Source organism: Chaetura pelagica, unplaced genomic scaffold (genome assembly GCF_000747805.2).
Source record: "Chaetura pelagica isolate M959 unplaced genomic scaffold, ChaPel_1.0 scaffold123, whole genome shotgun sequence".
Lineage (NCBI taxonomy): Eukaryota > Metazoa > Chordata > Aves > Apodiformes > Apodidae > Chaetura > Chaetura pelagica.
Window position 1 is genome coordinate 10796487 of NW_009953295.1, and position 23613 is coordinate 10820099.

At 38.3% G+C, this 23613-nt stretch overlaps 1 protein-coding gene across 1 annotated transcript in view; it reads left to right on the top strand.

The window, feature by feature from the left end:
- TMTC4 (transmembrane and tetratricopeptide repeat containing 4) overlaps window positions 1-23613 on the top strand; it is a 48533-nt gene that overhangs the window by 12420 nt on the left and 12500 nt on the right. Inside the window, exons 5-10 of the mRNA XM_009997939.1 lie at window positions 9721-9818; window positions 11926-12018; window positions 14339-14500; window positions 15265-15467; window positions 17093-17264; window positions 17349-17480. Of these exons, the coding sequence (XP_009996241.1) occupies window positions 9721-9818; window positions 11926-12018; window positions 14339-14500; window positions 15265-15467; window positions 17093-17264; window positions 17349-17480 (860 nt within the window). The remainder of the gene's footprint in view (window positions 1-9720; window positions 9819-11925; window positions 12019-14338; window positions 14501-15264; window positions 15468-17092; window positions 17265-17348; window positions 17481-23613) is intronic.

Genomic DNA, 23613 nt, shown 5'->3' on the forward strand with positions numbered 1-23613 from the left:
AGGAACTTCCCCAGAGTCCAAGACCTTTGGTAGATGATCAAGAAGGATCCTGCCATAACATCCACTAGCTTCTTCAATACTCTAGATGAATCCCAAATTGTCTCCACAACCAGTAACCCTACAAACTTGACCTCCAGCCTCATAAGCCAGCTGTGTTTCACCTTTATGTATGTGGTATTCTCAGGCTTTACTGGCTGAACCTTTAGGAGGTTTCCCTACTTTGTCACTTTAAGCATCTTACTTACAAGCATTTTCTTGCTGCTCCTTCTGTGTAGTCACTGGAAAGAGACAGACTTCTTTTGTTGGCCAGTCAGAGGACTTCTAAAGGTACCAGAATCTCTATGCAACTGTGTAGAAGCTTAGGAAGAGTAGGGTTTTATCTTAGGATGCATTTCCATTGTCACTTCAATTGAGCAGAAGCTAAGAAAGCTGTTGAAATGGAACAGTCAAGCTTCCTTTTGCTGTAGATCATAGACTGAATTAGGTTGAAGGGAAACTTTAACAGCTTAAAGCAGAGTTAATGTCATAGATCATATTGCTTGGGGCCTTAGCCAAGTGCGTTGCAAAATCTTGCAAGAGTGGCAGGGGGCTGACAAAGGACTAGTTCTCCTTAGCCTCTTTTCTTACATTATATTCTTCAGCCTGCCAACTATCTTCCTGGTTTTTGATGTGTTGAATACTACTTTGAACACAGTACCCCTGATGTAGCCTTATAAGAGTTAAGTAGAGAGGAACAACCACTTTCCCTGACCTGCTACTACTCTGTAGCTAGACAGTCCAGCATGCATTTAACCTTCTTCATTGCTGCAAAGGCACACTACTGACTCATCTTCAAGTTGTCATCCAGGAACTCCAGACCCTTTTCTCCAGAGCTGCTGCCTAGGCAGTCTGCAGCCTGGACTATTGTGTGATGCTCTCTGATTTTCTTGAGGCTTCTGTCAGCTCATTTCTCCAGCTTGTCATGATCCCTCTAAATGGCCGTCCTGTTATCCACTGTACCTGTGTAATCTCTAGCTGAATCCCACCAACCACCACAATCAGTTTTACTTTCTGCCCTTGGTGTTACTTTTTCTCCTTTGTGAGGAGAAGTTGTTCCAGCCCATCAGGCATCTGTTTAAACATTCATCTCTGTATAAAAAAGGGCAGCTACAGAGAGAATGGAGGCTCTTTCTTCACAAGGAGCCACATGGACAAGGGGTAATGGGTACAAGTTTCACTGAGGGAGATTTCACCTTGATATAAGAAAGACATTTTTTACAGAAAGAACAAAAAATCATGGGAGCAACCTCTCCAGAGACGTGGCAAAGTCCCTATTGCTGGAGATTTTCAAGACACAATTGAACAGGGTGCTAGGTAATTTCATCTAGGCTCTCTTTCCCACAAAAGTTTGGACCAAATTATCTTTGGAGGCCCTTTCCAACCTAGGCTGTTCTGTGGTTCTATGTATGAAAGGCTTTAGGAAAAGGCAACCAAATAAGGTGTAGTGGCTGTAGTAGAGTATGACTTTTCAGTGTCTTTGTTGTATTAAAGAAAATACGAAGTTTTACCCTTGGATACCTCCAATTTGTTAGTATGAATTTCCTTCTTTGATGAAGAGTTCTTCTAGCCATTCACAAATAATAGGATAAATAAAGAGTAAAGACCTTTTTTATCTGAGTCTAGCTGAGTTTGGTTCTGCACAGGCTGAGGGAATCTAAGGCAGCAAAAAATGTCTTAATCCCAAGTATAAGCTGATCTCACTCTGAATATTAAGGGCAAGCATTTTAAAAATATGCAGTTATCATTTAAAGAGCAGATTTAAACAGTATCTCCTAAGCAGCAAAATAAAAATACCCTTTCTTCTCTCAGAATGTTTTCCTTCTGCTGGCAAATCCACAACATTATGAAAGTCTGCGATACCACCAGTGCACATTGATACTTCTAGTCCAAGCTAAGAGCTGATGTTGCATCACTATACGTGAGACCAAGATGGTAATTTATCTTTGCAAAACAGTCTTTGCTAGTAAGAAAGAGAGGGGGAAAACAACCAAAAAGCCTTCTGTGCATTCAATTTTGTAAGGCTTATGTTTCTCATCAAATACAGCTGCTTTGTGATGATACTACAGAAAAGTTGGATATACCAGTTTGTTCTAATATCCTATTTCCTTTTGCCTTGCTAGATTTTTATATGTTAAAGGCAAGCATGACCCTAAATCCTTGGTCAACTGCATGTGTCCTTGTTTCTGATTTTGGCTGTCGCATGTATGATCATAAGTTTCTTTACAAGCAGCAAGAGAAGAACTATCAAAGGTCAATTTTTAAAATTGTTATTACTAGCTGCCTGGTAGTGTGGCTCTTTTGGAGTACTTAAAAGATGGTACAACTCTGAGGCCTTCAGATTTGTGGGTGGTATTTGTGTTGTCTTTTGAATACAGTTACCAAAACATGTTTGGTGACAATTGGCTTTTACAGATGAACTCTTGAGTGTCAGTAAAATGAACACTGAAAAAGCCTGAGTTGATGATGCTTGTGTCCTCAGTAAGATACACTGTTCTGTCACCAGCAGCATCCTAATACTACTATCAGACAGATAATCAAAGTCTTTCATAAAGAGTTTGACTATTCTTGCAGCAAGGCAATGGGAGGTTTGTGTACAGCTGAGTTCTGGAAATCTTTTTTTCACTAGCATAGATGTAGTTGTCATTATTGGCCTTCTATAAAGGAGACTAAAGTTGTAGAAGAGAGACTGGCTAGTGCTTGTTTTCATCTAATGTCTAAGAGAATGGCTTGGGAATAAGGACTTATACAATGTCTGAGGAGGACTTGGGTATACTGAGAGGAAAGGATATGTAATACTGAAAACAATTGGGAGATCAGAAAAATATTAGTGTCAGACTGAAAAGCTTCCAGAGGAAGACAATGGACTTCATGAAGCTCAGGATGTTCTGCAGCTTGTTTGCCTGATGTGGTTTATTTGTAGTTTTGGTGGATTATTTTTTGTTAGACAGTTCCTTTTAACCAGAATCTGTAGCATTGAGTTTTTAAGTATCAGCATTTAACATGCTATGTAGGCTTATGAACTTAAATTATGTCTTATGAACTTAAAAATTCTGATACTTTTTTCCAATATACAGTTTTTCATGTTACCATCTTTGAAAGGACAACAATTATATTTGCAAGGAAATAATCTGTTCTCATTCTGTCCTGTTTTAAAACACAACTGTGGGGACAAATCCACTGCATAGGCTTTGGAGACAGCAAGAGCTGACAACTGTTTAGGTATGTTCTGAAGGGAATTGTGGGTTATGAACTTTGTTGAATTTTAATGCAGCTTTTCTGGGAATTCTCAAGGTGATTTAAAACTGCCATAGTATTCATTTTGCCTTCGTCTTCAACTTTGATAGTGACCCAGTTGCATGTGTTTGCCATCTGCATTGGTGATCTCCAAGTGATGTAAAATGATGAGTTCATGGTTTGCTTCATGTGAATAATATTGGCCTGGATGTTAAATAGCAGATGAGCTGTCTGCTCATATGCTAAGACTTCTAAAAATGGTTGTGTGTTTCTCTTTTGCTTTGTTCTGTATAGTCGCCCATTAATCATCTATTGGCTCGTTGCTAATTTAATAAATCATACAAAGTAGACTGTAGAGATGAGTTATGTGAATACTGGAGGTTTGTGTTACAGAGATTTTCCTATAGACTGGAAATGTTTGTCTCGTGTGTGAAAGAGATGATTGTTAAGTATGGGGAATTTTTTTGCTATTTTGCAGTTGGACAAGAGGTATATACTGATATTAAACGTGTCAGTCCTGATTTTTAACTGTGTGCCCTACTGCTCATATTTAAACACATCAGAAGGGAATAGTTGTATGTAAAAAACCTAACAATTTTAATATTTTAGTGGGTAGAGGAGAAACAATAAACTTTGTTTTTTGGAATTAGTGCTAATTTTTTATTGTCTGAGATGATGTAATTCAGGGATAGATGATCTCTTTACTTTGTAGCTGGTAATGTAATGAGTTTGAAAGGCTTGGATATGTTTATGAATGGCATTTGCTATTCTAACTTCATTCTTAAGTGAAACAATGACCTGAGCTGCAATACATTTGGAGAGATACAAGGAGATCTCAGGCTTAAGTTAATTCTACCAGTGGATTATGTTCAAGCCTCCTGGCTTGTTTATGGTTTATATAGGTATTTCATTGAACTCCTCAACCTTTCAGACTTTGCGTACTCCTAAAGAAGGAGTATGTGAGCAACCCTTCTTGGTTTTGTATAGAAACACTGTATTTTTCTAGCTTAAGAAAAAAAAAAAAAGGCAGCAAGTACTGTTTCTTTGGCGTGCTTACAGTTTTGTCCATCTGTTAGCGTGGCACAATGCCCACTCACAATATGGTGTACCAGTTTCAACCAGGCACAGGTGCCAATGAAAGATTGGTTTCATTTTCTGACACAAGATTTTTCTGGTGGGAAGCAGCACCGTATTAGAGGAATGTGCTTTGTTAGCCTGATTATTTCTGTTGGCATGTCTGTATTTCATTATAATAATTAGCACTTATGCAGTGCTTTATATTTTCAAATCACTCTTAAAAAAAATAAATATTGAAGGCATTGCTGAATGATGGTCTTTTGTATCTCTTTTTCCAACCTAGTTTACTGAGATTTCTGCAGTTGGGGGCAGTGGGGGTGGAGCGTTACGTGTATTCACCCAGAAGCAAGCACGAGATAACGTTTCTTAATTGAAATTCTTTCTCTTTGAAGTTTAATCACCAATGAAATTTCATAATATGAGAATTCTATCTCTGTATTTACCTTATGGGGCTGCAAAAGAAAGGAAAGGAATGGAGTTTTGAGGTTTGGTTTTGAAGAGTGTGTGCTTTTGAGGCACTTGGTGCTGGGTGTGATTCCTCCCTTCTCAGGGCCACAAGCCAACCTAGGAGAAAAGTGGAATATAAAAAGCAGAGGACCCATATGTTAAGCATCCCTTTTCCATGCCTGGCTTCTGCTTCTCCCATGGACTGCAAAAAGCAGGAGGCCAGAGCATTAATCCCTTGGTGTGCCTGGCTCCTGCCTTCATCTCAGAATCACAGAATCGTTGAGTTTGGAAAGGATCTCTGGAGATCACCTGAGCTAACCTGCTCAAGCAGGGTCACCCAGAGTGAGTTGTCTGGGACCATGTCCAGACTGCTTTTTAGTATTTCCAAGGATGGAAGCTTCACAACGAATATGGGCAACCTATGCCACTGTTTAGTCACCCTCTCAGTAAAAAAAATGTTCTCGTATGTTCGGAGGAAGTGTCCTGTGTTTCGGTTTATTGCCTCTGGTCCTGTCACTGAGCACCACTGAAAAGACCCTGGCTCCATCCTGTTTACACCCTCCCTTCAGGTATTTGTGTGCCCTGATGAGATCCCTCTGAGCCTTCTCCAGGCAGAACAGTCTTAGCTGTCTTAGCCTCTCCTTAGAAGAGACATGCTCCAGTCCCTTCATCACCTTACTGGCCATTCATTAAACTCACTTGAATATGTCCATGGCTCTTGTGTCCTGGGGAGCCCAGAACTGAATTCAAGACTCCAGATGTGGCCTCATCAGTGCAGAGTAGAAGGAAGTAGAAGGAACTTCTCCCTTAGCCTGCCGGCAATATTCTATCTAATATCTAATACCATTACTCCACTTCCCTGCAAGGGCACAATGCTGGCTCTTGTTCAGCTTGGTGTCCATCAGGACCCTCAGGTGCTTTTCTGCCAAACTACTTTCCAGTTGAGTGGCCCCAGCATATTCTGTGCCTGGGATTGTTCCTCTACAGGTGCAGGATTTTACAGTTCTTTTTGAACTGCATGAGGATCCTACCAGCCCATTTCTCCAGCCTGTCAAGGTCCCTTTGGCATATCAGCCACTCCTCCCAGTTCGGTGTCATCTGCAAACTAGCTGAGGCGCACTCTGTCCCATCATCCAGGTCATTAATGAAGATGTTAAACAGGATTGAACCCAGTATTGACCCCTGAGGTACACTGGTAGTTACTGGTATCCAATTAGACTTTGTGCCACTGATCACCCTCTGGGTATGGCCAGTCACCCAGTTTTCATTCTACCCCACTGTCTGCTCAACCAGTGTGTACATCAACAGCCTCTCTGTCAGGATCTTATGGGAGATTGTCTCAAAAGGCCGTACTATAGTCCAGGCCTTTGACATTCATTCCCATAAGATCCTCCTGATGGGTTCCTCACTACTGATAATCTTTTGCTGGTTATTTTTATCATCTTTGAAATCCTATATGTAAACTTGGCTACACTTGACATGCTGAGATATTCCTGGCATCTGAAAATTGGGATTTTCACAAGAAGACAAGCCTGTTTCTGCACAGCTTCGGATGTGTGTCCATTAAATGAGATTCAGTTATTAGGGGTTTTTTTGCTAGTCCATTTCTGCAGTTTTTCAATCAAATTCTGACTTCTTAGTATGCTTTGTGGCCTTTGCAGCCTGACAGCACCTCTGGGCTTACTAATCATATTCCTTATTCCATCATCCAAATTTTTTAAATTATCTCTTAAAACCAGATGAAGGAAAGACCCAATTCAGAATACATCTTCACATTTTTCCCAGTGAGCTAGACTTAGTGTAGTTTTCCAGTTCTTATTTGTACCCATTCTCTAACAATTTCATATAGCCCATATTTTTTTATATATATTTCAAACTGTCTCCAGTGGTGTTTTTGTGCCTTTGTGAAGTTAAAGTATGGGATGTTTACAGGTTTGCTTTCATCAGGAAGGCCCTCTTTTTTTTTTCTGTCCAAGTCAGAATAAATGGCTAAAATATGTCTTTGGCAAACAGTCAGATCCTTTCACACATTTTGTTTTAGAGGGTCACCTAGAAAATATTTTGTCTGTTTTGCTTTCTAGGTGATTTTGACCAATCAGTTTAGCTTATCCTTTCACATCTCTTTTCCTCTTTAGAAGTTGGCATGAGTTTATTTTTTATTCTTGCTCCATTCTGCTCATGTGCTTGCCATCTGATTGCAGGTGACCTCTTTGTGAAAAAAATGAATCAAAAAGGCACAGAACTCTTCTGTTTTGTTGGCATTGTCCATTTGCTTTCCCACTGAGTATTGGAATAACTCCTTCCTTGCTGCACCTCTTCTTACTATTAAATGTATGGAATTGTGAGTTTTGTTCTTTACATACCTTACATTTTCTCATTTTGTGATGTGACCTTTCTGAGTTTGTGTCGGTAAGAGTTGTGCTGCTGTTACACTTGAAAATTTGACCTAGTTCCTTTTTTCCTATTACTCTTACATTTCAAATCATCAAAGCATTTGTGAATTGCCATCTAGTCTCTCAGTATATGTACTTCCTACAATCTTCCATGTTAAGATAGCTTGTGTTTCTGTACTGAGTACTGCTCTCTGAGAAGTGCTTGGTTGCCCTGACTTCTTTCAGCCAGTATTTGATTCTGGGAAGAAATCTCTGGGTTGAAGGAGTTATACTTCAGTAAACTCAGTAAAGTACATTGGCTTTGTTCACTGTTCTCCCTTATACACTTACTAAGAATGACTATAATTTTTGTGAACACAGTCACAAGTTGTACTTTGCCTTCCGTCTTTGCGCTGTCTCAGAATTTATTTCTACATTAAAAAAGAGGAAAAAACAAACAAACAAAAAACCCCGACAACCTAACAGTACTGATTTTCAAGAATGGTTGAACAGTCTGTTGTACTGCAGAGTCTGAAGAATTGAAGAGCTCCTTCAAAGGATGCATTTAGGATTAATTCCCTTTATTCTTTGCAATACTCTTAGAAAAAATGTTGGAGCCCCTTCCTTTGTGAATTGTAGCCATCAGTTGTTGTTCTGTATAATTAATGTGGGATGGCAATTCCTTATTGCGTTGTTTTTCATTTGCAACATTTATTTAGTCATTATGTATTTTGTATTTCCATGTTTTGCTTTGGTATTGTTGAGATATGTAAGGCTTCTTCCCTTCAGAAGATTTTATTTCAATTTTATAACATCTGCAGCTCTGATGTTAAGTCCTACCTCACCTGTAAGGATATAATTTGGAGTGGGGGGAGAACAACAAATGCCTACTAGGTATTGCAGTGATGAGTCTCAAACATCTTAATGTTCACTCTCTTGAAGCTTTAAGACTTAGGCAAGAAAGGAGTGCTGGAAGCAACCTCAAAACCTGTTCTTGTATGTATTTTTAAGAAAACTTATGCACTCTGTCACAAAAGAAGTGGTTTGCTTCAAAATGAGATAGAAGGCCAATGTCAGCAGATCATTTTCACGCTTGTCATTACAGTAACCCAACAACACTTTGCAGATAACAGGAGTTGCAGGTACAGTTAGGGTGTGCCTAATTGTCCTAATTCACTGTACTTGTACCCAGGAGAGAAGGTACCACAATGGTCTCAACTCACTGCATCAGTAGGCAGTATTGGGAAGTGCCAGATTGTTCCAGCCCACTGCACTTGTAATTACAACAAGAACAATGTTGGCTGGTCCTGACATTGCAATATGGCTGGTGGCAGGGGAAGGGGTGGGGGAAACAGTCTGTACCACCACAGTAACTTAATTTCTGAAGACGTCCACTTCTCTCAACAAGTTAGAAAGGAAGCCTAGTATACTAGCTTAGGTGTAGGTTCCTACTTCTGGTGAAATTATCTTAACTCTGCCATTTACCCTTACCATAGACGATTGCTGCAGTTCTGTTTTAAGTACTGATGGTCAAAGCTCCATTAAGCAGTAGGGAATAACTGCTCTGGAGAACAAGGAAAGTAGGAAATTGATTCAGTCAGTGAAGGTAGAGTTTAACTTTGTTTTTTCACGTGCCAAGTCAAAGATTGGCTCTTGTGATGCCTGTAGAGCCCATGTTGCTTAAATCAAGAAACTGCCTCTGAATGAGCAGAGTGATTCCCTCTGTTCCTTGCACCTGTGGAGTAGAGGTTGTGACAGATACATTTTTATGTGAAGTACCCATGTGCTGTGTGTGTGATAGTGCCTTGGCTGAAGTAGTGCTTACTGTTATATAAAACTCAGAAATGCCTGTTTGTAGTACCCAGTACATGGTGCCGTCTTTAAAGGTTCTTTACTCTTGATCTCTTAACCCTAGAGTTCCTTACCCTGCTGTAAAACTGCTTCTGCTTTCTGAGTGCAAGAACTAACTGCTTCTCTGCTCAGATGCTGAAATTTGAGCTCCATGGCATTCCATTGCAGTGCTAATGAAATGACATGTGGTACTTACTGAATGCAGCAGCCCTAGAGAAGCAGCTCATTGTGCCTTTGTAGATTAGACTACAGTTAAAACAGTTTGCCTGTGTGAGACCTCATGTGTAACCATTAGAAAGAATTTCTTGCCCTTGTGGTAGCCTGGAAGACAGTGGTCAGTAATGACAGAGCTCTAGCTAAGGATGATAAATGTGTCTAAATATTGGGAATTAACCTTTGCGAATGATGAATTGTGGAAACTATGTGGAGCTTCTGCCATTCTAATTAATCTGGCTAAAATGTCTAGCAAATAAGGAGGTTTCTAATGTCTCTGAGAATAGAAAATGACTGCAATAAAGGCACAAATGCCAGCATATTGGAAGTGCCCTTTGCTAAGAAGTCTGTGTATCCAGATCTTGACTGATAGAAAAGATTATGAGATTAAATGCTGTATGTTTTTTAAATTCTAATTTAAATTTAGATTTCTAACTTTACCTTTAAATGTATAAACCTAACGTTATGGCATGCTCTAATTTGACAGATAAGGAAGGACATAATTTTTCTATATTCTGGGTGCTGGTGAGTGTTATCCTAGGTGCAATAGCCATGCTGTGCAAAGAACAAGGAATTACAATACTGGTAAGAATCCTTTTATTGACTGCATTTTTACCTCAGCATCTATCAGGTGCAATTGGAAAACCTACAAAGATGAATCTTCTTTGCATTTAATTGTATGCACACCATTTTGTTCCATTCAGAAAACTAGTTTATGTTGACAAAAAGCAGTATTCTAATAGATCTGCCTTGACTGTGACCCTGCTGATCTGTTAGAAATCTTCATTTTGTCTTTTGTAAGCAGCATGCATATATCTGTTAATTACTTGCAAAATAAAAAAATATTTACAGTGTTAGTTTCAATGCATATCATGTTCCTTCACCTTGTTTTTGAAGGTAGTCGTTGAGATAACAAGCCTACAAACCTCTTGTTGAAGGGTTATGGACAAAGATGTGGCTGGAGGAGAGTGTTTTTGTTAAAAGCTCCACCATTTTGCTTTTTGAATAGTGTAATTAAACGTAAGGCCACGATTTATGCATTTCTAATACTGAATCTCTTCCTTCTGTCCTTTATTTAAGGATCTGTCTATGCAAACAGGTATAGATAATGTTCATTGTGCTCTTGCTTTTTGTTACTTCAGTGAAGTAGTATGTTGGGTAAAGTTCATTTTCAGTGACCACATCAGACACCTGAAATGCTACATCTGTGACTTTTACTTCTTACATAGCCATATATCTTCGCTATGAATTGCATTTGTTTCTATTAACTGTCATAGGTAAAACAATGTAATCAGAAGAATTCTTTGCAGCTAAGACCTCTTGTTCTTCCTAGGAACAAAAAGAAGAAATTATAGAAAACTTCTTGCTTTGGGATGTCATTTTTTGACAGATGTTTGTACAGTAATGTATTTTTCAAAGGTGTCTGTGAAGAAAACAAAAGGAGTTTTCTTAAAACATAGTGTGATTATTTCCTCTAGTGGTATGAAGTGATGATTTGAGCTAGCAGACACAGAATTGTTGTTGGATCTGGTTTTTTGTCTGCAGCTGCATTGCTAGGATGATTATGTTTATCGTTGTGCCGAGGGGCATGGGTCAGAGGGATGAAGGGATAAATTGCACATTTAAAAGATTGCTTGTAGGCTGAATGTATTTTTCAGCAGGGTCCTTGTCATCCTATCTCCATGCAAGTGAGCCAAAAATCTTTTAACTGCCAGGTGGCATTTCTACATGGAATGACGCCACTCTCTAACCTATCTTGTCTCTTCTCCCTTTGACTGTTAGAAAGACACTTGTGGCCTCCCAGTGTACTAACTCTTTACCTCACCTGGAGCTATTTTTACTGTCATTTTTTCCATTTAGTCTTCAGAACATTGATGTAATCTCCAAAGTTATTAGGATATAGATTAAATATTCAAAGATTATCATGGTTGCTGATTGCTGAAACACTGAAAGGTAAATGTTGAAGTTGGATTTTGCTGTTCACCTCAACAAAATTAACCTGGATATATTTTGGTTGCTTGTTTGGGTTAGTATGTGTAGTCCTGCAAAGCACTGAATATGCTCTAGTTTTATGTATAGTGGCTGATGTCACATACAGCTTTTCTTCTTTTTTTTTTTTTTTTTTTAAATAGCTTCTATTGTATATATTGGTGTATTTGCAAGAAAGCAAGCCTGGTACCTCTGTTACATCTTTCTAAGCCTGTTTTTTGTGACAAATGATCTACCCTTTAAAATTAGTATTTTTGAAACCTGACAGTCCAAAGGTACCATACTGCACAGAAAAAATAAGCAGAAAGCCTAAAGAAACTCCAACTTATTGACAGGAGCCTTACCTTTTGACTGCTGCATTTATGCTATGGAACATTTCAGAAAGAAGATGGAGAGCAGAATACTGTTACTGCCATGCATATGGGGTCTAGCTTGCTGGCACACAGTATTCCCCAAAGAGTTATTCCATGTGGCAGAAGAATCCCCATTACAGTAATGTGGATATTCTACCCATCTGAGCTCAGGTTCTAAATTTACCATTCTGCCATCATTACCAACATTTTTCTTTACTTGTTTGGAATCAGAATTAAGTTGTACAATAACTCATGGTAGAAGTGGAATTTGATGTATTAAAAAAAAAAACCACAAACATTTTTTGTTAGCTGCTCTGTCTTATACTCTTGTTTTTCTCTTGGTTGCTTAGGGTTTGAATGCAGTGTTTGATGCACTAGTCATTAACAAGCTAAATGTTTTGGAGCTTATTCAAAAGTTACTACATAAAGACAAGTCATTGGAGGTGAGTCCTCAGAGGTATTGTTCATTCTGGCCGTTCAACCAGTCATACCAAAAGACAAAGATACAACTTCTGACAGTTTTGTTGTTGAGAATTTTTTAAAAAAAAAGTTTTTTTCAGTTAGCCTTGTAAGGCCATGTGCTATGACATCTCTATGACATCTTTGCAGCAACTGAGTGGGATAGCATTAGAAATACATTTGATAGTGAAATCCATTCCACACTTATCTCAACAATATGTTAAAAATACAGTGTGGAAGAGCTGACTGCTTGATGCAGTAAGTTCTCCAGGGTCAGCAGCTGTATGCTTGAAATGGTTGTTTAATACAGTTTGGTCACAGTAAAGAGAGATAAATTTATTCAGATTCTCAAATGAGACAGATGTTTGAAAAAGTGTGTAAAAAAATATGTCTACTTTGCCAATCCAACTAAAGTGTTACACTGTTTTTGTCAGAATACAAATTACCAAATGGAGACAGTTCTTAGCTTGGGAGTTTAAAAGAGCATTAATATATTGGCATTGATAGTCACAAAGAATCACATTTCTGCCACTCTTACTCCAGTCTTCTGAGACCCCACATGGAGTACTGTGACCAGTTCAGGGTGGGTGGACATGGTAGAGTGGGTCCAGAGGAGCACAACTAAATGGTCAGCTGGCTGGAGCACCTCACCTATGAAGAAAGGCAGAGACAGTTTGGGTTGTTCAGACTGGAGAAGATAGAGCTCTGGGAGACCTTATTTCAATATATAAAAGGGGTTTATAAGAAGATGGAGAGACTTTTTACCAGGACCTGTAGTGACAGGACAAGGGGCAATGGCTTTAAACTGAAAGAGAGTAGATTTGGATAGGATAGAATAATTAGTTTATGTGGGAAAGGACCTATAATGATCATCTAGTCCAACTGCCTGGCCACTTCAGGGCTGACAGAAAGTTAAAGCATGTTATTGAGGGCATCGTCCAAATGCCTCTTAAACACTGATAGACTTGGAGCATCAACCACATCTCTAGGAAACCTGTTCCAGTGCTTGACCAGTAATGAATTCTTTACAGTGAGGGTGAGACACTGAAACGTGTTGCCCAGGGAAGTTGTGGATTGTGTTCAAGGCCAGGTAGGGCGGAGCTTTAAGCAACCTGATCTGATGGAAGATATCCCTAGCTGTGGTCAGGTGGGTTGGACTAGATGATGTTTAAAGCTCCCCTGCAACCCAAATCACGCTGAAATGTGTCAGAGTCAAACCTTTTTGGAAGATTACTCTTTAAGCATAAGAGCTCAAAGCATTATGCTTCTGTATTGTGACTTTTGAACAGTTTTGTCTGGGTGAAGAAAACATTCGATGTGCCTTTTTCTTTTATTGCTTTTAATAGAAGCAAGAAATTTTAGCTCCTGCTGCCTACAAAAATATGTTCTGTTCTTTCCATGGAAGTGTATCTAAGATTGTTTGGTTTTATTTAAAGGCAGATCTTAAATTCTCTTGCTTGCAGATTTATTTTTTTTATTCTGAATTGAGACAGGTTTCAGATTCATGCCAGATTTCAGTTAACTCTACAACAAAGACGATATGATAACACTTTTCCCAGTTTTAAAATTGCCTACTAACAGGTTTTGTGGTGAGTTGAGAAACCTGGCCTTTAAGAAGCTGCATGTAGTGTTAAATAAAATGAAGCCAGGGATAAGAGGTTTTGTGTAGTTACTTTGTCATAAGGCAGTTGTAAATTGTCACTATATGGTTTTCCTTTAAAGCACAATTCTCTTCCAAAACCAAACAGGTTTTAGGAATGGTTTTCCTATAATCATTACTGTAGTGACTTTGGTTACTGAGATGTGTAAGTTGCAAGTAACCGTTTAAGCACAAAGGCCAATTTGTATGAAATTAGCATTACAAACTTCTTTATGCTCAGGCATTCAGGTAAATATTTTATGGTTACTTTTATGATTTGCAGTTGTCAACTACAAATATTAAAACTCCATCTGAATATTACACTTAACTTTTCAATCATTTTAGAGAATAAATAGATTCAGCTAGGGTGTTGTGCTGTTTAACATCTTTGTCAGCAACATGGACAGTGGCATTGAGTGCACCCTCAGCAAGTTTGCTGACAACATCAAGCTGTGTGGTGTGGTACACATGCTAGAGGGAAGGGATGCCATCCAGAGGGACCTTGACAGGCTTGAGAGGTGGGCCCATGCCAACCTCATAAAGGCCAAGTGCAAGGTCTTTGCAGCCCAGAAAGCCACCTGTGTGAAGATGTGAATGTGGTGGGAAAGAGAACATAATAATGTTTTTAGTATGAGGGTTTTTTACTTTGTCTTTCTTTCCTGTAGAATTCTGGGCTGTTTAGAAAGGGACTGCTTTTCAGGATAACTCTCCTAATGTCTGGAGGGGCCAGTATACTTTATATACGCTGGAGGATTATGGGTACAGGGCCACCAGCTTTCACTGAAGTAGACAACCCAGCTTCATTTGCAGACAGTCTGTTGGTGAGGGTAAGTTACAAAGTTACTTTTTTCTGGCCAGCTAAAGAACATTTGTCTTTGTCATCAAGTTGAATTTTCTGTGCTTCAAGGAAATTATAAAATGGGCAGTGTTTAAGTTGCAAGATGTGTGAGAAGACACCTTCACTTGTGCTGCTGTGATGATTTTCTCTAATATTTTAAAATGGTATACCTTGTATATTCTTTACATTCAACTTAGCACACACTGTATTGAAGTGCATATCCATTTTCTCCTTATTTTTCCTATGCGTGCAAGGATTTAGCTTCTGCTGGGTTTCATTCCTTTTCCACATGCGGTGTTTGACTCTTCATCTATTCTTCCACACTAGAAGAAAATAGCATAAAGTTCTGGTCTGGTGCATTTGGAGTACGTCTTGGCATTATGTCTATGCACTTAGGCTCTATCTGAAGATGGAGAATGAAGGGTGAAGACAGTGGGTGCTGTATTTTGGTATTTTCTCCTCTTTTAGGGGGTTTATTCTTTTTACACGTGCAGATTGGTTGGACAGCAAAGAATTGCATTTCGCTGCTCTGAATAGGAGAGCCACCTAGCTATGTTTAAAAAAAAAGAATTAAAATTCATTTCACAGCTGTAAAATAAATTGATATATAACTAATTCTAGTTTTACATTATTTAAGGCCTCTTTATTGTATAAGATATATTTTGTGCTAAGGGAAATAATAACAGAGAGAGGAACTAAAGTTGTTCCCCCTTAAGTTTAGTATCAAATAAATGTTTGTTTTGGTTTTGACAGGCTATAAACTATAATTACTACTATTCGTTGAATGCATGGTTGCTGTTATGTCCCTGGTGGTTGTGTTTTGATTGGTCAATGGGCTGCATACCCCTCATTAAATCCGCCAGTGACTGGAGGATAATTGCACTAGCAGCACTTTGGTTCTGCCTAATTGGTCTGATATGCCAAGCTCTGTGCTCAGAAGACAGCCATAAGAGAAGGTAAGAGACAGTGATGAATTTTAAATGCCTTGCCAAATTGAGTACAGTATTATTTGGTTAAATCCACTACTGATAATTCTAACAATTCATGGAAGCAGTGTCTAGCAAATAGAGTTCAAATAAATATTTATAGCCAATTTGGGCCCATCACTGTACACTGAACTGATGGGAAACAGAGTTGGAGGAGGAGGTATGGATGGCTGCTTTATTTTTCTCCTGAAATGGCATTTTGCAATCCTTAACACTGTAGGTGGTAAAAAGTAATATGTGCTCAGAACAGAGTGGGAAATTATGGATGTTGTTGCCCCTGTTTCTTACAAGTCATCATCTCCTTTAATCTTCTCTTAATAACGAAAGAGGGAGAGATGTGCTTTTAAAGGAGGTAGAAATGCTAGTCATGGCTGTACAATTAAAAGAACGTTGACCCGTAATATCTACTGAGGCAACAACTTGTGCTTTACCCAACGGAATTAAAAAAATGCATTGTAGCCTAGCCTGTGTTATCTAAGGGTTTCTGTTCAACTTTTCAGGGTCTATTCCCGTGGATTTTATATATAATTAATTTCTCAGTTCTTTAAAGTTTTTCAAGAAGCTCAATCACAAGATTGTTCTGTTCAGAGTACTGAATATTTTCTGCAGTATTCTAACTTTCATCTCTTCCTCCTCATCCCCTCAAATGTTAACATCTCACCTGCCATCCTTTCTGCAGTTCCCATACTCATTTGCACAGATGAAATCAATTTTGGAAAGGGGCGGAATTCTTGCTACAAGTAATGTCATACTTTCTAGTAAAAATGCCTATTTTGCTGAACAGTTTTTTAGTAAAAAGTAAAGACAAAAAGTATAGTGACAGCCTAGGACACATCTGCGTTACAATATAGAGACTTATTTGTAATAAATTAGGGTAGAAGACTGCCATGCCTGTGACCTTTGTAACAAACATCTGACCCAGACCTGGAGTTCTTATTCCCTGTGTCAGCTCTGCAAAAGTAAGGCACCTTTTCTCAGTTGTCTAGGCTCTGTATGGTCCATAAAGAGTTACCCGCTGAGGATTACTTGTGGTAACACAGATACCCAAAACAAGGAAGAGAAACTGCCCTTGAGGAGTGTCTTTCTCTGCTGACTGTAAAAAGAGCACAGCACAGATTACTAACTTTCAAGTAGTTAACCACAATGGATCCTACTATTGATACATTTACAAGGAAAAAAAGCCATGCAGGAGGATTTGTACCTACTAAGTTTCTTCTTTAACCTCTATTTTCCCCCTGTTACTGTCTTACTAGTTCCAAAAATACACAGGTAGTTTTCACCATTACTTTTCCTCTCTGTGTATTTTAAATAGGAATGATGTAATCAATGTGTGATGGAGCTGTTTTCTTGCTCAGAAGCATGAATATTGCTTTTCTGGAAAGCATAGATAGGATTTCCAAAGTGCTTGATGGAATGAAGTGTCAAAATGTCACTGAAATTTAATCTGATTTTGTTAGTAGCTCTCAAAGGCTGCTTTTGAATGCCCTGTTTCATATGCACATCTTTCTACAATGTTTAAATAAAAGTTTGTAAGTTAAGTGGAAAACATACTTTTATTAAGATTTGTGGCTGATTTCAGAATCTGTTTCTTGCAGAATTCTTACACTGGGACTTGGATTTCTTATCATCCCTTTTCTTCCTGCAAGTAATCTGTTCTTCCGAGTAGGATTCGTTATTGCAGAGAGAGTCATCTACCTCCCCAGTATTGGATATTGTATTCTGTTTACTTATGGATTTAGTCTCTTGAGTAAGCAAGCCAAGAAAAAGGTACCATCAAAACAATCATTAAAGTTGATGATGAAGTGCTTCAACTGAATTGTTTGTTTCTTAACTTGTCTCTCTTTCCTTAAGAAAATTCTTGCTGTGGCAGTACTTGGAATCTTGTTGATCAATGTTATGCGCTGTGCACTCCGCAGCAGTCAGTGGAGGTCAGAAGAACAGCTTTTTAGGAGTGCGCTGTCTGTGTGTCCCCTGAATGCAAAAGTAAGTCACTTGTGGACTCTTTTTTTTTTAAGAGTTTTGAAATTTGGGATGAAGGAGGTGTTATGCATAGTGAATATACTGTAGTACAGTTTTATTTACAGTCTTGCTTCATGCCAGAATATGACATTTTTATGTCAGAAACCTAAATCACAGTGGTAGCACAGTCAAAATATCTGACAGTGCCAATTACTATATCGTGATTTAGAATTTAGGAGTGGGAGTGGGAAGAGATAAAGGGGAATGCACTTCAGGAAAGGCATCCAGTCAAATTGGATGTACTGCGAATAAAATCTTCTAAAAATTGTGTGTATAATTGCAAGTTATTACAACAAAATATCCAAAAGAAAGTAAGTTGCAGCGATGTATTCAATCAAATAATGCCTATGCTATGTTTTTAGAATCCATTTTGTGTCCCTGCCAGTGGTATATATGGCCAACACAGCTAAGGGACAAAGCAGTGTTATCGTCAGTGTAATCACAGGATGTGGGGCTCAAATCTTTGCTCCCACTTCTGCTTAGCAGTGGTTGAATGGGCTTGAGTCTCCAGACATAGTAACTCAGAAAAACTGTGATATTCCCTGCAAGGCGTAGTGAAGGAACAAGAGGATGGGACTGGATAGGAAGTTTCACTGAGCTGAACACCAGTGTTTGGCACAGTACACTGAATGTACAACCAGTACAACCAGCCTGCCAGTAGAGATGACCTCCACAGAAGTCCTTTGAAAGCTGTGAGTGTTATCTGTTGGAGCGTATCACAGAGCCTTAATGTCTGAATTTTAGCAGAGGCTCTCTTTGAAGTGCATTGGAATAGGAATGTGCAGCTTGTCTATAAAATACATTGTTGTTCTAAAAGATTATATTTCTGTAACCTAGAGTAGTATCTAGACAATGCAGATCAAGACACAGTTTAGAAAAGGAACCTGTGAATGCTCAACTTTGCAAAGAGAATTATAAACTTAGCATCTACTAGAATGCGAATATGCAGCAGTGAGCTGTAAAAAACATTTACAGCCAGTGTTTACAACATGGTTGTGTCTTTCAATAATATCAGATTTCAATACATAGCAAAGAGCTGTTGCATTTTATTATGTGGTGGTGGTGGTGACAACCATCTTCTTTTTTATTATGACCTCAGTGTATCTTGTCCTCTGGATGACAGGCACATGCTGTAAATGGAGCAAATGCAAAACACAGTTTGTTTGTGTGTATCTCCATCCATCTGCCATGGTAAGAGTGCTTTAGACAGATCCACAGTCTTTGCCTGTGCTCTGAGCTCCTTGGACACAAGCCACATCTGGCTGGGAAGCTGGGTAGCTGTGTTCACACAGTGCTGTGCTTGAGTTGATAAGCTGTGTGCAAGCTACTGAACTAATGCAGCTGGTTCAAAGCCAATGAGTGTACAGGGAAAATGAGCTTGTGTTTGTCAACACTAGGCCATGTAGACATGCCTGAGCTGTATTACTGCTAGTGACAGCTTGTGCAAATGGAAATGTGGTGATCTGAATAGGAAGGGTTTTATAGACTCCAATTTTGCTAAAGGAGTAACTTAGAAATCACAGTAGGAGGGAACTTTTCTAGGCAACAGCATTAGAGTGTCCATGTGTGCGAACAAATATCTTTTTTTTTTTCTTTATGGTCTCAGCTATATTTATTTGATTTTGACAAAGACAAATGTAAAAATTGGAATTAAGTTCTGCTCTGATGTTCTGTTGTTGTCTTGAAATTTAAGGCTTCTTTTAGAAATTACTCCACAGGACTTTCAGTGGCCCATTTATTTCAGTGGGAGGCTCATGCAGACCAAAAGATGGAATGCAGATAATAGCTTTTTCTTGTTGTTTTTGGAACATCTTTAATATGTGTAACGTGGTTGTGCTTTACTTCCCGCATGTAGCAATGTCCCAGAATCTCCTGGTGTCTCCCAGTGAGCAACAAAAGCTGCAGCTCTTAGTTCATGTTTTCTGGTGGTCATCTTTTAAATTTCAAATTGTCTGTATGTGAGCAGCGTAGTTAATTACCTTAATATTAAGTAACAAGTAGTTGCAGCAGTTCCTTCTGTAATTTCAAGACTTACCTTCTATAAACATCACTGTAGAGAGTGTGGAAACTGAATTAAATTAGATGGGCTGGCACAGTAGTGACTCTAGCCCCCTGAGTGAGGGATGCATCTGACTCAAGAGGCTGAAGTTTACGATCAACTGTGATATAACTGGCCTTGTGATTTTTAAATTTATTGGAAATAATCAGGTGCCATAACAAAGCTACAAAGTTTGTTTACCTTTTTTTAAAGTTCAAAATACAGTTTTTTCCATGCTTTAAATATTTTACATTTATTTATATTTTAAATATAATTTATTCAAAGTATTGTAAATATTTAAAGATATATGTAATTTTTTCTTTAAAGTGAGAAAAAAATATAATGTTACAGATCTAGATGAAATATGCCCAGGTGTATGTCACACATCTGAACTTGTATGGTGCCACCCTGAAGTTAAGTTTCTGAACCTGTTTCAGTTAGACTGAAACAGCGTACGTTTTTTAAGCATATGGCAGTCTTTTTCTTAGCTGAACAGAAGGTCCTCGTGTATTAATTCAATTTTTTTAGCACCTTTTGTCATACTGTGTAGATTGACTTAGTTGTTGAAGCTCAGTGACAATATACACTAGTGTGAGTTAGAACCAGGCCTGTGTGATTTCCACTAAGCGAATTTTGTGAACAGTTTCAAAAACTGTTTTCTCCTGATACGTTGATTATATGTTACAGGTAATTTCTAAATCAGGAATATTTCAGGGCTGATGTTTTAAAAAGCTTACTAGATCCAATCTGGCATCTTTTCATTTGATGTAATTATGTTGCAAGTTCTTCCTGGGGTGCTGTGCTGAAGTACTTGAATATCTAATTACAGGCTTTGATAAAAGTGTAACTACCGTTTCACCACATCAAACTGCTGGCTTGGATATATCTCCTTAGCTTTAGACAGCAAGTCAGCCAGTCCCTTTATAACTGGGGAGGAGAAGCTGTCCCTTTTAGCACATGGTTCATCATCACCCTGGACTAAATGAGTGACATAGGCCAGAAGGACTGCACTGTAGATCTGTGCATTTCTCTCCACTGATGATAAAAAGTTCTGACAACTAGAGCAGATACAGACACACAAGCTGATGTGAGATTTTCCCCTTGCCCTACTGCTCTTTGCCATTTCTAGACATTGCTGTATGCTGTATTGCTTCTCACCTTCTACGGTGATTACACATTGTTTCTTTTAATTGTAGAGATTATTCTCAAAAATGCTTATTTTCCTGCCTTTTTTGCTATGTCAAGTTACTTTTTCTTGGCTTTTAGCAAAGATATGGCAGTTTTTAAGAATCCAGAATTTATTTCTGCATTACTTTTACTAATTGATTATCTAAATATAGATTTGACAGATTTAAATGATTGTCATTGTTAATACTCTCTATCTAATCTCCACATTCTCCTTTCTACTGGCTTTTCTTTAGATTTTATAAATAAACATTTTTTTTAAAAGTCATCCCAGGAGCAACTTCACTACAATAATAAGCAAAGAAGCTACAAAACTCCCAACAGAATGTGTTTCTAACCAGTCTGTCTTGAATAGTGTGTCTTTTATGCTTTATGCAATCTGTAATTATTATAGATACAGGTTTGTCAAAGGCAAATTATGCTAGTGCTAAAAATGTACAATGGCATTTGTGAGATTATTTTCTATATGTTCTTAAGAGAACATCTCTTTGTGACAGAAGATGATTTACTGCTGTTTAAGGATTTATGAAGCTGATCTAGAGAGCATTTCCTTTAGATATTGAGAACTTTTTTATGCTATATACTAAAAGGCGATTATCTTCTGCAGAATTTACCTTAAATACTGGGGGCTGTGTTTATAGGGGCTGTCTGCAGTGTTTTGCCACACAGACACCATTTCAGATGCCATGCAGAAGAATCTTGAGACAACAAAATGTGAAGATCAAAAAGGCTTTGTTTTATTATTATTTAGGAAACAGAATTTCAGTAGTAAAGGAGAGTGAAAAGTGTTTGATGAAAGAAGCTGGCATTGAACAAAAGCATCTGCATGTTTCTGTAGAAACTCTGACATCTGTGCTTTGCTTCCATCCTTCTCAGCAAATGTTCATATTTACTGAAAAGGTGATTATAAGCAGCTAGGAAGTGAGAATAAAATAGTTGATAATAGTAATGTTCCAACTGAGGGGGTGTACCTTCTAGAGGATGATACTACATTTCAATTTCTTCCTACATTGTTTTGAGGGGGGAAAAAAAACAAAACCTGTTTGACAGTGATTTTGTTTTTGTGCAGAAAAAACAAACTTATTTTTTAATTTATTTCTCATTTAAGTGTGTGCACATTTAAACAAATACGAGTTCAAGCACTGTGTATGTCTAACATAGAATAACATACAATGCTTTTTCTTTTTTATACTGGCTTCTTAGGCCATCTGAGGTATTGTGAATAAACACAGCCAATCCTCTGGCTAGGCTATGGTGCCATGGTTATGTTAGCTTTAAATAATGCATGCCTGTTGAGATCAACTATGTTTTATCTTAGCGTATTTTCCACCTATTTGCCCTGATTTCAGAGAATACCACGTTGTTATGCATCCCTGAGAAATGCACCTTTTAGAGCTATTACTGTGAAGTAACTACCTGTTTAAGATTGATAAAGGAGCACGTGGACATAACACAATAAGCCATTTCCAGTTAATACCTATCTTTAATCATTCAGTAACAAAATGCTGTTGGCTCTTAAATGTTTAATTGGGAAAGGAGAATCCTCTCTCCCACTTTGGCACGCACAATATCTGTCAAAGGCAGAAGAACATGTCTCAAGAGATTATATTTCAAACATCCCACTGGCACCACATTTTTAAAGGCCAGCTCCTTCCCACTCATTGGTTTATAGAAGGTACGTGTCTCCCCATGTTGTGCAGGCAGGGGTCAGAGGAGAAGTCAAGGAGAGTTATACCCTTGTGCTTAGCAGAGAGCAGACAGTTACTATAGGCCTGATCTGTGGAGCTGGAACAAAAGGCTCATCTTGGTATCACTCTGTCATGGCCAGCAAAGTGAGAGACATGGCTGCATGGCAGAAGTCACCTGCACCTCTCAGGTGACTGGGTGAGCCTGGAAATGAACCCTTCGCTGACTCTGTTCTCAGGAGCAGGATGTTACTGTGGAGCTGGTGTTGTTAAGTATTTATGGTGGGCTGCAGGGTTCTTTTGTTACCCTTGTTTCAGTTTGTGTTTTCATTTTTCTCTGTCATAACCATATTGAGAGCAACTAAAGCAACAATTTCATTTCAAGAGAACTTGAGAAACCTACATCCAACAAGAAACTCTGTATTTTCAGGAGTGTTGTAGAGAAACACCGTTTCCTTTCACACACAAGCTGTATCTGGGGGCAGAAGAAATGCACCATCAAAAATGCTAGTACTTTATTAAAATAGTTTTGCTATTAGTTTTAGTAGACTGTAACACATATTTTTAAGTTCATTTGACAAAATTGTACATGTACATTTAATAGTTCATTTGATGTTTTGACTTGAGAGGGTTGATAGATGTCAGGTTTCTGCAGTCTGTGCAATTCTGTTCACGTGACAAAAATACTCTTTGCTGCTGCTTTTGAGATAGAAATGGATATGAAGCACAATGTGTTTAACAGCTGAGAAAAATAGAATCAGAAAGTGCAATGTTGACTGTTCCTAGCGTAAGACAGCTGACATTCGAAAGATTGAATGGCTGGTGTACACAAAGTTTTTTCACATGTGCTATGTCCCCAGTCTTTAATCAAATTTCTTCTTCCAGTAAGGTTTATAAGTTTTGCAAAAGTTAAAAAAAAAGTTCTCAGATTAAAAAAATGTATCTTTCCCAATCTTTTATCTGAAAATACAGCAAAGTTTAATGACCTAATTTGCTCTGAATAAATTTTGAGCCTGCAATCTTCAGCATATGTAACCAGAGCAATCCAGTTTGGTAAGAGTATTATAGGGTGCTGAGAAATTTCTGGAAGAGATACAGAAAGTAGAATTCAGTCCTAAGAAACATCTTTCAAGGTGTATAATTTTATTTTAACAGCTTTTGGGAAAACAGTGCTAGTCAGGGGGGAAAG